At 45.5% G+C, this 17,600-nt stretch overlaps 1 protein-coding gene across 1 annotated transcript in view; it reads left to right on the top strand.

Annotated features, from left to right (window-relative positions):
* The window catches only part of TRAPPC9 (trafficking protein particle complex 9), a 697,716-nt gene that overhangs the window by 179,383 nt on the left and 500,733 nt on the right, over nucleotides 1-17,600 (top strand). Inside the window, exon 18 of the mRNA XM_026454561.1 lies at nucleotides 4,883-5,073. Coding sequence (XP_026310346.1) covers nucleotides 4,883-5,073 — 191 coding nt within the window. The remainder of the gene's footprint in view (nucleotides 1-4,882; nucleotides 5,074-17,600) is intronic.

Here is a 17,600-nt window from a genome sequence, read left to right as displayed (position 1 = left end):
TGTTTGCAGGCGTGGCGGGAGGTGTTTGTTTGCAGGCGTGGCGGGAGGTGTTTGTTTGCAGGCGTGGCGGGAGGTGTTTGCAGGCGTGGCGGGAGGGCCTTCAGCCTAAGAGCAAGGGGCGGGATGGTTGCATATCTGAGTAGATACCCTGGACCCGGGTATTAAATAACTCTAGAAAATCCAGCCAGGCAGAGAAGGTAGGGGAAGACATTTCTGGTAGTGGGCACATGAGGGAGCAGAGGTCTGGACTTGAGAAAGCATTCGGCATATTCAGGGACCCCTGTGCTAGGAGTCTATTGGAGGCATCACCAGATGTCAGCTTCTGAAAGGACGTGTGCTTCTCTCCTCCCTCCCTGTGCGCTCATACTGCATGGGGTCCTTTTTCCCACTCCTTGGCTCCTGTTTGGGGAGGCTTCTTTTCAAACCAAGGTGAGTCTAAAGTAGTATGGTCAGGATGGCACCTCCGAGTGCCATTGGAGGAGAAGTAGAAGGAAGGTGGACAGGTTAGCTCAGCGCAGAAGAGGCCCAGGTCAGTGTGAGCGCTGCTGCATGGACAAGAGGCAGCAACTGTGTTCTGAGCTGCCAGAGGACAGAGGCACGGTGAATGGGTGTGAGGGCCAGGGTTCACTTCTTGACTCTGGGACATCCTAGCTTTGAAGGCTTAGGAAAGCTGCCTGATCTCTCTGAACTCTAGTTTGCTCATTCGTATGATGTGGATAATGCTGGCATATGGAGATTTTAGAAGGAGCCAAGGGTTTGCTGTAAGCTAATTACTCTGCACTGTGGCTGATGCTCATGCCTCCTCTGTCCTTAGTATAGGAACTTCAGACAGTGCCTGGCACAGAGGGAGAGCTCAAACACCTGAACGCTTATTGGGACTATCCCGCAATGGGAGTAGCAGGAAGTAGCAGGCATGGAAGGCTACGAGCCCCAATCATTGGTGGTCTTCTTGCCAAACCTGAATAATTATAAGAGCAAACACTTAACTGAGACTCAGTGGACCCTATGCCCTGTCCTAAGTACTCTATATGTTTTAAACCCGCTAACCCTCACAGCAGCCCTGGAAGTAGGTACTGGTATTTCTCCCTGCTTTACTTGTAAAAGAAGGGGAAGCTGAGACCCCAGGAAAGTAACACAGCCAAGGGCAAGCTAGGAATTTGAGGATCTGGGGTTTGAACCCAGGCCTGTAGTTTCAGTTGTGTTTAACCACAGCATCTGCAGCGGCCCACAGATGTATCAGCACCTACAGAAGAGCACAGTGGAAAGGGACTCCAGTGTCTCGTGGGAGGGTAGATTCTCAGAATACACGTAGAGCGGCAACCGAGCAGAAGCAGGTGGGCCTGCTTGGGAGCCCTGCATGGAGGAGGTCACATTGAGTAGGCAGAGAACTGGCATGGCCTGAGAGAGCAGGTGGGAAGGAAGGAAGTCACTTATCTAGCCAAGATGTCGCCAGAGCCCTTCTGAAGGAGTGGGAAGAAAGCAGCAACCCAATTGATGATGTGATTTCGTGTCAGACTCTCCTTTTCCTTCTGCTCTCTCAGCTGTAAGATGGCTTTGAAGTGTTTTTCCCATTTGGAGACAGATCTTTGTTCTTTCTCTGACTGAGTGACTTACCTTCTAAAGGATAAATCACATATGTGAGTATCTACACATTCCCCTGAGCAGCCGAGGGCCAAATGTTGTGTGTTGAAGTGGGTTTCCAAACAGAGAGTTCACTAACCTGTTATCATCATGAAATACCAAAGCGACCAGCATTTTGTACCCTTTGCCCCCAAAGCTTGACTGAAGTGTTTAGATTTTTATCCTGTAATTAGAGTGGCTATAATCGGATGTGATGTACTTTCTTCTACTTTAGGTGATTCTTGTTGACCCATTCCATCTCCCACTTTGAGTTTTGGATAATACTTCCCTCCAATTCTCCATTTCCCTTTCTGTCGCTAAATTCCTATAAGAATCTCCTCCAACGGCCACAGCTTCTTCTGTTTTTGGGACGGAGTCTTGCTTTGTTGCCCAGGCTGGAGTGCAGTGGCGTGACCTTGGCTCACTGTAACCGCCACCTTCCTGGTTCAAGTGACTCTCATGCCTTGGGCTCCCAAATAGCTGGGACTACAGCCGCCCGCCACCACGCCCAGCTAATTTTTGTATTTTTAGCAGAGACGGGGTTTCACCATGTTGCCCAGGCTGATCTCAAACTCCTGACCTCAGGTGATCTGCCCACCTTGGCCTCCCAAAGCGCTGGGATTACAGGCGTGAGTCACTGCGCTCAGCCCGCAGCTTCTCGAAATCATATGAACGTAGGGATTCATTCCTCAGGCTGTCATTAAAGTTGACTGCTCAACAATTCCATCATCCTTTTCCCAGCCGTCTATCTTTTCCCAGATCATTCTAAAATACTGTAATAGTATCAGTTTACAAAGCATCTGAACACCATCTAAGGTGGTAGACTGGGTGATGCTGATGAGCAGCTAATATCCATTGAGCATCTGATATGTGCCAAGTCTTCCACTGACAGCTGAATGACCTGTTACATATGCTAACCTCCTTCCATGATTTCACTGGTTGTTGGGAGGATTAAGTGAGGTAACACGTGGAGTGTCTGGCACATTTGAGGTGTTCTGTGAATGACTAAGTAAATAAATGAATGTGACGTGGTTTCTAAACACTTTTCAAGGACGCTGTCCCCTGGATCTGTCTCTCTGTGTTAGTATCCTTCTTTAAGGAAACATGGTGACATAAACGCCATCTGTCAGATGTGCTCCAGAGGGAGCTTGGCCAGTTCTGCAGAACTGTGCCATGGTCGAGCACACCTCCGGCCAGGAATATGTCTGCCTATTTTGCAGCTCAGTTTGTCCTGGTGTTCTGGAGGTAGCACACACGTATCTTTTTTCTTTCATGGGGATTTTGGTCAAGCTCTCCGTCTTCCACTGAGCTCCTGTGAGGTTCATTTCTGGGTTCTCCGACCAGGTCTTCATATTTGAACGTCACCATGAAATATCTTCATGCGGGAGGTGAATGTGACTTGGGAATCATTTGGATCTCAGATTCTAGACTGATTCCATCGTTTGTGACCGTGGATAAGTGACTTCATCTCTCTAAAACTGTCTCCCTATTCAGACCGAAGATGCTCAGCGTAGAGAACTGGTTCCCAGAAAGGGATGGTGGGAAAGCAGCAAGTCGCTCCTGCCTCCTAGGCTGGAGGGGCACCAAGAGGAGGGCCTTTGCAGAGCCTGGAAGCTGGGCCCTTCCTGGTAGGAGGAGGGCCTCATACTCATGGCTTCCTGTCCCTTGTGATGGTCAGGAGGGTTTCTTGCCTTACCATGTGGGGACAGCCAGACACCTAGCACATGACACAGGACATGTGCACCTGACAGCAGTTCATTGATCACAGACACTCATAGCTGGGGAAGGAGGATTCCATGCCATGTAGGGCCACGTGGGGCTGCACTCAGGAACAGAGACAGCAGCTGCCCAGGGGCTGGGGGAGGCGGGCTTTGGGGTATGGAGAGGGAGGGCTGCCCCTGGCTCTCTGGGGAGGATGTGACCGGCTTATTTCAGTCCTTCCCAGACTGGCAGGGAACTGACACCCACTGCTCAGGATACACAGGGCTGCACCTGCTTTCCACGCCTAGGAAGCCTGCCTGGCTGAGGGACCCTGTGTCTGCAGGAGCAGAGTCAGGAAGGACTTGTGGTGAGGCCGTTTGGAGCCCTCCCAGTTTCGGTGGATGTCAAGGTAGCATGTCATACTGTGCCTGAGTTTTAGGAACTGGAGCTGGGGAGAGACGCAGCTACTTCAGGGGGCACCAGCAATGGCCTCCCTATGTCTCCTCCCTGTCCTCCTTCTTCCCGTGTTGCCTGAGGTTCTTACAGTGCTGTGGTCTTCTTGGTGCTTTTAGATAGTACTTTGTTGAATCTGTAAAATGACTCTGCGGTGCATTAATTGTTATCCCCATTTTACACACGAAGAAACCTTGACTCCAAGGGATCATTGGTCTCCATGGCACTTGAGTTAGTCAGTGTCAAAAAGGCATCAAAGTCAAGGCCATGTGACTTAACATTGAAGAATTTTTAATTAAAGACCACGGTGTATGTACAAGAAAGCAAGGGAAACACCTCTTCCAGGAGGCCTTTCCCAAGGTGCTGTCCTTAAGTCTGTGATTTGATTTTTTTTTTTGGAAATGGAGTCTCACTCTGTTGCCCAGGCTGGAGTGCAGTGGCGCGATCCTGGCTCATGGCAACCTCTGCCTCCCAGGTTCAAGCGATTCTCCTGCCTCAGCTTCCTGAGTAGCTGGGATTACACATGCCCGCTGCCACACTGGCTAAATTTTGTTATTTTTTGTAGAGATGGGGTTTCACTATGTTGTCCAGGCTGGTATCGAACTCTTGATCTCAAGTGATTCACCCCGCCTCAGCCTCTCAAAGTGCTGGGATTATAGGTATGAGCCAAAGTGTCCCGCTTGGGTTTTGATTTTGTATTCTCTTTTTCTGAAGAGGTGTCTCATATTGAATATATACTTTCCCTACTACACTTGGATCTGTTTCTCTTTAAGGTGATGTAATACAGCAAATACTCATTGTGGAGAAATTTAGTTTAACTCTGATTTAGTTTATAAGAGCCAAACAGTATTAATTTGGTCAATGAGAAGAAGTTGCTCACTAAGGCATCAAGATGGCTTGGCTTGAGCTGGGTGCCTCTAGAGATGAACTGTTTTTCCTCCTCCCTGTGCCTTGTTCATAAACAGGAGTGATTGCCTTGCAACACTTCCTGGTTCTGGAATGTTCTTGTCACTGTGATCTTACACATTTTAAAAGCTCTTCGTTTTCTTTTGCTTTTGAGAATGCATCAGAATTTTCTAGGGGATTGGTAAGTCCCATACTCCCTCAGTTACAACATCCTCATCACTGTCATTGTTATTATTATAGAAAAATTGTATGGTGACTTCTTGAGCTGGAAGCTGGAAGAAACCCTTGCTCAGTTCCCTTTGCAGCCTGGGAAGGTGGCCACGTTCACAATCAACATCAAAGTGAAGCTGGATTTCTCCTGCCAGGAGAATCTCCTGCAGGATCTCAGTGATGGTAAGCACTTTCCTAATTTTAATTAGCACGTCAGGGTCCTAGATACAGTGTAGCAACCCCCATCCCTTGATGCCTGCTGTTTGCTGTTTGTAACTCACTTGTCATTCATTAACTCAAGCTGCCTGAGACATCTCCTGGGCACTTTGTTAACAGAGAGTTACTGTATGTGTCTGAAAGTAATAAAAGTACTTTTTATCTAGATGATTTAATTCTCACTCTTTATTATTTTGTACTCATTTACCAGCAGGTCATTCTAAATGAGTGGAATGTAGGAATTACTGCATTTTTTCAAGTAAAAAATGCTGTGATTCTTTAGACATCTAATTAGCTGTGATGATAAAGTTTTCCTTCAAAGTCTGATGATATCTATAAGGAGGTGGAGTGTGGAAGAAGTGGAAGTTTACATTTGTTGTAACATTAGGACTGATCAGAGATAAGATTTCATAGATTGGCTGGGTGTGGTGGCTCACACCTATAATCTCAGCACTTTGGGAGGCCAGGGCGGGCGGATCACCTGAGGCCAGGAGTTTGAGACCAGCCTGGACAACATAGTGAAACCCTGTCTTTTTTAAAAATACAAAAATTAGCTGGGCATGGTGGTGCATGCCTGTAATCCCAGCTACTCAGGAGGCTGAGGGCAGGAGAATTGTTTGAACCTGGGAGGCGGAGGTTGCAGTGAGTCGAGATCACGCCACTGATTTCCAGCCTGGGTGACAGAGTGAGACTCCATCTCAAAAAAAAAAAAAAACAACAAAAAAAAGATTTCATAGATTGATTATGCCAAATTATGAAGCATTCATTTGGAGGCAGTGTGGAGTCTGTCCGCCAACTCAGACTCCCCTAACAAAATACCACAGACAGAACAGCTTAAACAATCAAGATTTATTTCCTCATAGCTCTGGAGACTGGGAGTCTGAGATCAGAGTGTCAGCCATGGTGATTTTCTGGTGAGGCAGGGCCCTCTTCCCGGCTTGCAGATGGCCACCTTCGTGCCGTGCCCCCACGTGGAGGAGAGAGGGAGCTCTGGTGTCCACCCCTTCTTACAAGGGTACTCATCTCATAGAGGGGCTCCACCCCCATTGCTTCCTCTAAACCTCATTACCTCCCAAAGGCCACACCTCCTAAAGCTGTCCCATTGTGGGTTAGGCCTTCAGTAGATGCTGCTGGGGAAGGGGTAACGCAGCTCAGTCCCTAGCAGACGCCCTCCATAGAGTTTGCTCTCTGTACCCTCTGCAGTTCAAATAGTCAGCACGAGCTTCTTGTATAGTGCTGGTACTTGGTAAAATATTCTTTTTATATTATTCACAAAGGTAGAAAAAGAGATTGAGGGTTGGACACATTAGAATATGAAAAAGTTAAGAGGATTTAAAATTATACCAAGACTTAAAAATGTCTGATGAAATGGATTTTGTTTGTTTGTAAACACCTTTATACCACTCAACTGCGTTTTTTCTTTTTAATCAGTAGACAGAGGGTTACATAGGTTCTGACTTCTTTTGCCCAAGAAGGAAGTTTGGCAGAATAAATGGTGCCCAGCACCTGCCCCTGGAATACTTGGGACTGGATATTACACCAGGGGTATGTCTTGGCATGTGGACTCCAGGCTAGCAGTGAGGGAATGGTGACCGTGGTTTCTCCCATGGCCTGCTGGGGTCGTCTTATTCCTGAGGAACAGTGGGGAAGGCTTCCAAGGGGAAAGCTTGGCTTTTTGTGTTTTGGTTGTTTGAATTTACATGTTCAATGCAGACCTATTTTGTCCTGTTATTATTGTGCTTCTGCCTTTTGTTATAGAGCAGACGGGGGTATTCTCTCTGCCCTTCTGAGGTCAGAGAGGAAAATCTGAGCAAAATTGCAATTTGGGACTTGTAGTCTGGGAATACCTTCTTCTATCTTTTAAAATAAAACCAAATCATACCTCGAATTATGGTCACCGAGTGGTTTGTAAATGTGAGGCTGGCCTGACCCCGAATCATGGTCATGAGTGGTTTGTAAATGTGATTTGCCTGATTTCTGGTCACGGCACATAGTGGTTACTCATGAGATGCCCCTTTATTAACAACAGTGAATAGGAGCTCTGGCTGGTTGTTCACATAGCATGTGGCAGAAAGAGACAGCGAATCTCAAAGATAAGTCTTACAGAGGAAACCAGGTCAAGTTTTATGGAGGAAAAGGTAGGCACGAAGAACCTCTCAGAGCTTGGTCCATGGAGGATGCCTTGTTATATGCAGTTCAGTCTGAGGAAGCACGAGACCATTGCTGCGCCCTTAAGCGAAGCGGCTTTAAACTCAGTGGCAGAGGCTTATTCATAGCCTCTGGGAACTGGGAGACGACCCCCTGTAGCTCACAGTCTAACAGTCTCAGAGACATCTAACGGGGGACCACATGTGGACCCAATTTGATTCTCAGGCATGGACTCACATTAATTACGGTTACTGAAGTTAAATGCCGCTTAAAAAATTCACAGCAACCTGGATAGCTGTTGCACAAACTGGGATCCTGGATTCAGTGTGGGCCATAGACAGCTGGAAGATAATTAATGTTTATTGAACATTGTCACATGTTGTGTATAAAGACTGGGCTAGCCACTTTTTTTCTGGCATTATTTCTATTTAATATTTGTAAAAACTCTATAAAGTAAATGTTATAATTCCTATTTTATGAAAACAGGTGAGAAGAATGTTCTAGATTAAAGGAGATTGAAGAGATATAACAATCAAATGCTGTGCATGATCCTTAATTGTATCCTGGATTTAAAAAAGAAGACCTTTTTTTTTGGGACAATTGAGGAAATTGAATACTATAAGATAATAGTATTGTATCAATGACAAATATATTAAGTATGAGAATGAAATTGAAATTATAGCAGAAAATTCTTGTTCTTAGGAAATAAATGCAGAAGCATTTAAGAGTGAAGATCCGGCTGGGCGCAGTGGCTCATGCCTGTAATCCCAGCACTTTGGGAGGCTGAGGTGGGCGGATCATGAGGTCAGGAGACCATCCTGGCTAGCACGGTGATACCCCATCTCTACTAAAAATGCAAAAACAAAAATTAGCTGGGCGTGGTGGTGGCTGCCTGTAGTCCCAGCTACTTGGGAGGCTGAGGCAGGAGAATGGCATGAACCTGGGAGGCGGAGCTTGCAGTGAGTCAAGATTGCACCATTGCACTCCAGTCTGGGCAACAGAGCGAGACTCTGTTTCAAAAAAGAGTGAAAAATAATTTGCCTGCATTTACTTTAATAGGGTGAAGGAAAAAGAAAATACAATGTGAATGTGAATCTAGAGAGAAATAAAGTAAAAATGTCAAATTATTAAAAATTAGTGGCTTTAACTATTTACAATACCAAATATGTGGAATTGACCTAAGTGGCCATCAGTAGTGAATTGGATAAAGAAAATGTGGTGCATACACACCCTGGAATACTCTGCAGCCATAGAACAGAATGAAATCATGGCCTTTGCAGCAACATGGATGCATCTGGAAGCCATTATCCTAAACAAATGAACGCAGGAATAGAGAAGCAAATACGGCATGTTCTCACATATAAGTGGGAGGTATGCACTGAGTCCTCATGGACATAAAGGTGGCAACAACAGACACGGGGGACTACTCAAGAAGGCAGGGAGTGAGGGGACAAGGGGTGAAAAACCACTTCTTGGGTACCACACTCACTGTCCGGATGACAGAATCATTCATTTCCCAAACCTCAGCATCACACAATATACTCTTGTAATAAACACGCACATGTACCCCTTAAATCTAAAATAAAAGTTGAAATTATTAAAAAAAAAAGTGTCTTTAGATAAAGAGATACAGATCTTCATTTCTCTTCTGCTAACTTTTCTGTAGGCTCGATGTTTTTCAAAATAAAAAATAACAAGAAAAAGATTTTGTGGAGCACCGTTTTGATATATTATTTTGGTTTCTAAGTGAATTTTAGAAATTGTTTCTAAATGAAACATCAGAAAGCAAATTATTTCCCTTATCTTCAGATATTTGGCAGATATCTACTAGCCTAGGGTAAGAGAAGTCAACTTTTCACCCACAAAATAGGATATTCTTTTCTTATGATCCTTATAATACTTGAAATCTCTGATTTCTTGGAATTTTATGTTTAAAATTAGAAGTCCTGGAAGATGGTGACAAACTGTCATAGGTTTTGAACATACGAACTATTCAGTCACATAGACTGAACAACTAGAATAGAAAAACCAGATACCCATAGGCAAAAATATACAGCAAAACCAGATACCAGCGTATCCCCACAGACCCCAAAATGTAAGTGGACAAACCACTAATAATGACACGGTTTCACCATCTGCACAAGAGGAAGCAGGAAACACACACCCAGGAATCCCCAGACAGCCAGAAGGTACTCATTGGACAGCTCAGTGGGCCAAGCTGAGAACAGCAGTTGATATGTGGAGGAGTTTTTATATTCCAATAGCAGATGAGTGCAAGTAATTCCTCTAGAACAAAGCCTCACCTGTGGAGAAGCTGCTAGGAACAGAGGTGAGATAGCAGAACCAACGAAAGAGAAGGTCTGGCTGAAACTGAGGGAGGAGAACAGAGTTAAGTGGTCTCGAAAGTAATTTCTTATATTCTTGAGTACCAACCAAAAACACAGAATACAGTGTGTAGATTTACTAGAATTAGAAGAGCTATCCTGAATCATTTCTCCTAAACATTCATGAAAACTAATTTCATGTAAAGATGGTCAACAGAAAAGGATTATGGCCAAACTCTATGTAAAGTGATCCTAGTGAAAACATAAACAGTGAGATAACGTACAAGAACATGCCCAAAAGCTGATAAAAATTACAAAAACCCATGAAGAGCTAAAAGACATGAAGAAAAAGTACAAAAGAATAACATAAACCTGAATGAGAAAAACTCAGAAATGAGATGGATATAACTTAGGAAAGAATCAGAAGAATTTTTTTTTTTTTTCCAGCAATGTAGTTTCTAGTGAGTTACATATACCTACCAGATACATTAAGGGAAGCAGAAGATGAAAAGAGAGGAGAAAAAACAATTGAAAGAAAGATGATTAAAGAGAAAGTGACACACTTAGAAGCTAGGCAAAGAAGATCTAACGTACATGCATACATACATACATACATACATACATATATCTGCTATGAGACACTAGAGAAAAACTGAAACAATGGAACCACGACATGTTAAAAACCATAATTCACAGAAAACTTTCTGTAAAACAAAAAACAACAAAAAAACAACCCTCGAAACTATTGTATGAATGCGTACACTGTATACATGAAAATCTTGACCTAGAATGACCAGGAAATATTCTAGTTATATTACTGGACTTAAAGAAAGTCTTCTGGGCTTTCAGACTCAAATAGCAAGTGATTTATGAAATAAAGAAAATCAGATTATCATTGGACTTTTTGACAGCAACAGTATTCCAGAAGTCAGTAGAATAGCATGTATCTAGACTATGTCTAGATACTCATGTAATGAAAATTTGAGCCAGAGATTTGTAGGCACAGTCACACTAACTTTTTAGGTATACAGGGCTTTGACAAATTGTTGTCCACATGCAAGACTGGAAGGATTAAATTCTCATGATTTCTTGAGGATTCTACTAGGGAAGGACAGCCAAAATAACTAGAGAGACATTGTTATAAGGACTTGCGGTGAGCATTAAACATATAGTTGCTTGTATAGCTGAGACCAAATGAGCATTCAAAGGGAGAAGATAGTATGTCATGGTAATCTGCTCTTACAGTATCCATCACAATAATTTAAAAGATAGAGGGAGCACAGGAAATCATATGCAAAAGTAATTTTATTTCATTTTTTTTTTTGAGACAAAGTCTGGCTTTATCGCCCAGGCTAGAGTGCAGTGGCACGATCTCAGCTTACCGTGATCTCCTCCTCCTGGGTTCAAGTGATTCTCCTGCCTCAGCCTCCGGAGTAGTTGGGACTACATGCATACGCCACCACACCTGGGTAATTTTTGTATTTTTAGGAGAGATGGGGTTTTACCATGTTCGCCAGGCTGGTCTCAAACTCCTGACCTCAGGTGATCTGCCTGCCTTGGCTGCCCAAAGTGCTGGGATTACAGGCGTGAGCCACTATGACTGGCCCCAAAAGTAATTTTTAAACTGTTCTCCACAATTGTTTTAGTAGAAATAGTGTTAGTACTATTTTTCTGAAACTATGTATCAGTGTGGAGTAAATGATTAATTCTGTGATAATCTCATTCTATCATCTGAATCTAGTTTTGAACTAGGATTCTCATATGGAAGACAGGAAGTAACTGATGTCAGATATGAGATTAAGTAAAAACCTTGTAGTCTAGAATTTGAATAAAAAATATCAGTAAGGAATCATGAACTATTTGAAAATCTGTCGATCTCCTAGCCTTGTACACTGTCCGAGTCTAGAAACGGACCAGTCCAGCAGCAAGGAGTATTCCTAATGCCCACCTCCTGGTCTTGAAACCCACTTTCTCACTTAGAGAAACCAGTGCTTCTTGGAGAAATAACCAGTTCTAGATGTGGAGCAGGAAACAGAGCAGGAAGGTGATCTCGGATGATCCTTCCGAGATGACACATCTTGTCAAACTTGCAGCAGAGGAGCGATTCGAGAGCTTTGAGGTTGTGTTGAAGGGCTCCGCCTGAAGAGGTGACCCCTGGCAATTTGAGCATCAATAAGGATGCGAACTGTGTTTCAGTCCATGAGTTCCCAATGCTACTTGAGAGAATCGTTCACCCTTGGAAAATGATGGGGAAGCGATTTGTCATTTTGAAAATGGTAAGCAATGAGTATTTATTCTGCCTTTTCATACAGACCGTGCAATTGGACGCTCTAACAACAGTTGATGACGGGAGTCTCTCTTTCTAGAAGTATTTGAGCTAACAATGGAGGAAAGGATGATAGAATTGGAATGTCCTCATTTTGCCATCCCTAAGAGATGAATGGGTGGAGACAGTAAACATCCACACAACCAAAGCAGAGACAGCCACACATTACGTTCCTCCTGCTGCGGGGACACGACACCTTCTGTGAATCACACCTGAGGCTGATCCGCGCTCTGGCTCTAACTACTAATTTACAGGACTTCAGAGGGCAGAAAAGCTTATTAAACTCCACCGTGGGGACACAGTTGGCCGTCCAGACTCCAGGAAACCCCGCAGTCCATGAATTGGTTCCCTCAACAAGTAAATTATCAGGGGGGAAAAGACATGACGTTCTGGAGGTGGATGATGGTGGTGATTGTACAACAGTGTGAATGTGCTGAATGCTGCTGACCCCACACAATTTACAAATGGTTAAAATGGCAAACTTTAAATTATGTGAATTTTACAGACACACACCACGAAAAAGAGAAAAAGGCTATCTGTAGTTAGAGAGTTAAATGACACATTTAAAAATAGGCACAGCTAAACTGTAGTTTCATTACGGTGTGCTTAGGTGGTAAAATGGCAAAGAGAAGCAAGGAAGTGACTAGTACAAAGTCTGGGTGGTGGGCCCTGTGGGTGAGGGAGGACATCAGCATTGGGATGGGCAAATCGAGGGCTTCTAGGGGCTGGCAAAATTCTGCTTCTGGACCTGTGTGGTGTTTTCTAGGGTGTTTGCTTCATAATAATTCATTAAGTGATACCTTTATTTTTGGCAGTTTTGTCGATCAGTGTTATATTTCATAATAAAGTGTTTTTTAAAAGAATAAAGGAGGCTGGATGCAGTGGCTCATACCTGTAATCCCAGCACTTTGGGAGGCCAAGGTGGATGGATCATGAGGTCAGGAGATCGAGACCATCCTGGCCAACATGGTGAAACCCCATCTCTACTAAAAATACAAAAATTAGCTCGGTGTGGTGGCGTGCACCTTAATCCCAGGTACTTGGACGGCTGAGGCAGGAGAATCACTTGAACCCGGGAAGCAGAGATTGCAGTGAGCTGAGATCGCGCCACAGCACTCCAGCCTGGTGACAGAGTGAAACTCTGTCTCAAAAAAAAAAAAAAAAAAGGAATTGGAAACACCTTAGTAATAATACTTTTGCATAATAGCTTTCTCATCTGATGAGATTGAAAAATTATTTTATCCAAGAAGGTTTTCATGCAGGAATTATCCGGAAGATCGAGCCAGGCTGCTGCGTGTGCCCTCTTTGTCTGAGGGGCGTGTTTGAGCACAAGGAGCTGTTGGGAAGATTGATAAATTAGCATTTTGATTTTATTGGGATTGATGCCTCAGATGAAAACTGCCTTCGGGGTTGCTGTTTCTTCACAGTGGGATGAAAGCATCACCTGCTTTGGTTTCCTTTTCAATTAATTAATTATTTAATTTGGTTTTCTTTCTCTGTGTACTTTTTGGCTTTTGGTTTTGTAAGAGAAATGTCACCTTTCCCTGCTGACAGTTTCTGTTAGACATGATAATTAAATGTGGCATTTCAATTTCAATATGGGAAATAGTGATCTCTGGTATCACAGAATCAGACGAGACGGTAGATGTCAGCTAATCAATTTGGTTTACAGAACAGGAACCTGAGTCCCAGGAAGGTGGAATGATTTGTCCAAGGCCTCACACAGCAGCACCAGGGACCCTGCCTGCCGCGGAGCTTGTCCTGCTGTTATCCACTCCTTCCTTCCCTTTGGGCAGAGGTCCCCAACTTTTTTGGCACCAAGGACCAATTTTTCAGCAGACCAGGGTGGCGAGGGGATGGTTTTGGGATGAAACTCTTCACTTCAGATCACTGGGCATTAGATTCTCTTAAGGAGCGTGCAACCTAGATCCTTGGCGTGCACAGTTCACAATAGAGTTTGCACTCCTGTGAGAGCCTGAGGCCGCTGCTGAGCTGACAGGAGGTGGAGCTCAGGCTGTAATGCTCGCTACGCTGCCGCCCACCTCCTGCTCTGCGGCTCAGTTCCTAACAGGCCACAGACTGGTACCGGGGGTTGTGGGCCCCTGCCTTAGGGAACAAACAGAACAGTATTCCTAGGTCCATCTTCGGGGTACCTATAAACTTCTGGTTTGCAGGGAAGTGAATGTCACAATTCTGTTGGACAAATGGAGACTTGATTTTTTTAAAAAATGGGGATATGATAGCAGTTCATGTAAGGAATCTTCCAGTCCTTGTCAGAGAGGAGGGTAATAGAGAGTGGGTGGCAAACCTGGTCCTGTAAGTCATCTGCTGCTTTTGTATCTTGAGAAGGGATAGGTTGACTTTGGTGAGTCGTGTTCATTTTATCTCATGATTTGAACACCATGGGGAAAATATGCATATGTGTATCACAGGGCTCTCCCAGTAAATATTCCTTCATCACGACACAGGGGCAAGTGTGCGCCTAGTTTTGGCTGTTGTCAACGTGCCACTTTTTTAAGGCTTTCCCCCACCCTTGTGTCCCTTCCTCTCAGCAGATGGTCTCTTTTCAAAGATCCACTAGAGGCCATCGGGCAGAAACCTTCTCTGCTTCCTCCTTTTCCTCTGGGATACACTTGTGTTCCCATCTGTTTTGTTCTGGAGGAGGATGGGCGCCTCCTCTGGTCCGACTTGGCTTCCGGATCAGGTATCCTTTCTCTTTGCTCTTTTGAACTTGCCCTTGTTTTTCTAGGTCACGGTCCCAGGACCACCTGCATCAAAGTGTCTCTGCTAAAACGCAGATTCCTCGGCCCACCCAGCTCTTCGACATCCCTTTCTGTGGGCGTGGGGTGCGATCTGTGTTTCTGACCTGTTCTCTGGGGGAATGCTGCGTACCAGGCTTTGAGCAGTTTTGTACCAGGCCCTCAGCCGAGATGCCCAAATCCTCTTCTCAACCATGGCTTTCTCTCTGGCTCCTCCTTACTCTTTCCCCTTCACTTTTTCATCCTTCTGATACTTTTCTGCCTGTTGAAATCAGGCTTTTAACCTCCCTCCCCCTCTGCAGTTGCCACTTACTCATCCTCGTGAGATGCCAGTGACTGGCCAGTCAGCCGGTAGGTGGGGAGCTTCTCTCCCTTGCCGTGCCACACGGACTGTTTCCAACTCTCCTTCCCTGCTGCATCCCCAGCTATGGATGTTCCTAACAGTTTCGTCCTTGATACTTATCTTACACCATATTTTTCCTAAATGATTTCACAGGCTCTAACATGATGGTAATGACTCTGAAACGTCTATTTCTGGTCCTGAATTCCATGTCAATGTTTTTAACTGGCTTTCTGACTTTTTCACCTGGCAGCCCCGAAAGCACCTCCAGTTCAGCTTGTCCAAACTCTGATGGATTGTCATTCTCTCCAGACCGGCTCACCTTTCTGGGTTTCCTTTGGTGGCAAAAGCCATCATCATCTGCCGGGAAGTGCCGGCGAGAGGCCTGGGGCTGTTCCGGATGGTTCTCTCACTGTTAGAGTTCCATCCGTTCTTCCCCAAGGCTCATCTGTTCTTCTCTTAAATATCCCTCCATCCTCTGTCCCTCTTTGCCTTGGTACGCACACGAAACACCTTTTATCTGAGCCATCACAGGAGCCTAGTAACTCTACTCCCTGTCACTAGCCTGTCCCTCTTGAATCCATCTTCTGGTATATCTTAGAGTTTTCTCAAAAACAAATGTGCTGCTCACTTTGGTGTCTAAGTCTCTATGTCATCTGCTCCCAGTCTCTCTCTCTCTGTCTCTCTGCCTCTTCGTGTTACTGGGCCCTTGCATGCCCTACCCTGGCTCTTCCCTCCACCTGGAATGTCCGTCTCTCTTTTTCTGCCAACCCACATCAGCCCCTCCCTCCTGCAAGCCCCTGAGTGTCCCCTCCCTCCATGTCCTGTGGCGGCAGAGCTGGAGCTCATTCTTCCCTGAGTCTCCCACGCAGCTGCCCTGTGCTCTCTTCTTTCCCAGGATGCAGCGGGGCCTGGTCAGAGCAGATTCTTGGCATACGTTTAGCAAGTGAGGCACGGAAGGCACACTGCGAAGGCTGCCGAGTGTTCCTCACCCTGAGTTCAGAGACGGCAGAGCTGTCTGGCTGTGACGATCTGGTGTTGCTTTCTGAACTCTGAATGAAGGGTCTTTTAAAATCTTTTTAATTTTAATTCAATTTAATTTTATTTTTTTGAGATGGAGTCTCGCTCTGTTGCCAGGCTGGAATGCAGTAGCACAATCTCAGCTCGCTGCAACCTCTGCCTCCCAGGTTTAAGCGATTCTCCTGCCTCAGCCTCCCGAGTAGCTGGGACTATAGGCGTGCACCACCACACCCAGCTAATTTTTGTATTTTTAGTAGAGACGGGTTCATCATGTTGGCCAGGATAGTCTTGATCCCTTGACCTCATGATCCACCCGTCTTGGCCTCCCAAAGTGCTGGGATTACAGGCATGCGCCGGCCCAATTTTTGTTTTTGAGATGGAGTGCAGTGGTGTGATCTCCGCTCACTGCAACCTCCATCTCCCGGGTTCAAGCGATTCTCCTCCCGAGTAGCTGGGATGACAGGGACACACCACCACGCCTGGCTGATTTTTGTGTTTTTAGTAGAGACAGTGTTTCATCATGTTGGCCAGGCTGGTCTCAAACTCCTGACTCAGCAAAGTGCTGGAATTACAGATGTGAGCCACCACGCCTGACCTGAATGAAGGGTCTTTGAACAGATCCTGACTGAAGATGAGCTGGATACCACCAGCAGGGATGCAGGTGACAGGGTGGCCCTGAATAAAGGCCGGTCTGGACAGCTTAGAGGATGCAGGAGCAGGAGGGGATCATCGTGGGAATGGCAGGCTCAGGTAGGCTGTGGAAGGCCTGAAGTTCCAGAAGTAATTTGGACTTCATTGAAAGATACTGGAGAACTGCTGACAGCTTTTTAAAAGAAGGCTGGTATGATGGGAAACTCTGTTTTAAGAAGGCGAGTGGGGCTGGGTGCGGCGGTGGCTCACACCTGTAATCCCAGTGATTTGGGAGTCAGAGGTTGGAGGATCACTTGAGCCCGGGAGTTTGAGACCAGTCAGCGCAGCAAGACCCCATCTCTACAAAAAATAAGCAAAATGAGCTGGGCTTGGGAGGCTGAGGCGGGAGGATTGTTTGAGCCCAGGAGTTCCAGGCTGTAGTGAGCTGTGTTGGTGCCACTGCACTCCAGCCTGGGCGACAGAGTGAGACAATGACTCAAAAAATAAAATAAAAGAAGGTAAGCGGACTAGGTTTGGGAGTGTCATCTGAGGTTCACCTGGGTATGGCAGGCGGTAAGCGTAACCACCTGAAGTTGAGGCAGGAAGGTCTTAACCAGGAGTGTGCCAGGTGTCCTGGAGAGCAAGAGGCGATGTGGACATGCAGTGCTGGGGGAGATCCCATAGCCTGGGGGATCAGAATTCTCCCCAGCCCTCCCCCCAGCGCCCCTGCGCACTGTCACCGTTGGACGCTGCTGGGTTTGCAGCACACAATTCAGTAGCAGGTCAAGTAGTTTCGTGAGCTGCCATTCGAATCTCTTCTGTCCCGCTTGAAAAAATGCAGTTCTTTTTGCCTGAAATGCCTCATGTTTATCAGGCGAAAGACAAACTGCCCGTGGGAAGTTGGAATCAGTTCACTTCTTTGTCCAGAATTGGAGACTAGGGTGAAA

This window comes from Piliocolobus tephrosceles, chromosome 7 (genome assembly GCF_002776525.5).
Source record: "Piliocolobus tephrosceles isolate RC106 chromosome 7, ASM277652v3, whole genome shotgun sequence".
Lineage (NCBI taxonomy): Eukaryota > Metazoa > Chordata > Mammalia > Primates > Cercopithecidae > Piliocolobus > Piliocolobus tephrosceles.
Note: the sequence above shows the minus strand (reverse complement) of the source record. Positions and strands in the feature narration are given on the sequence as shown.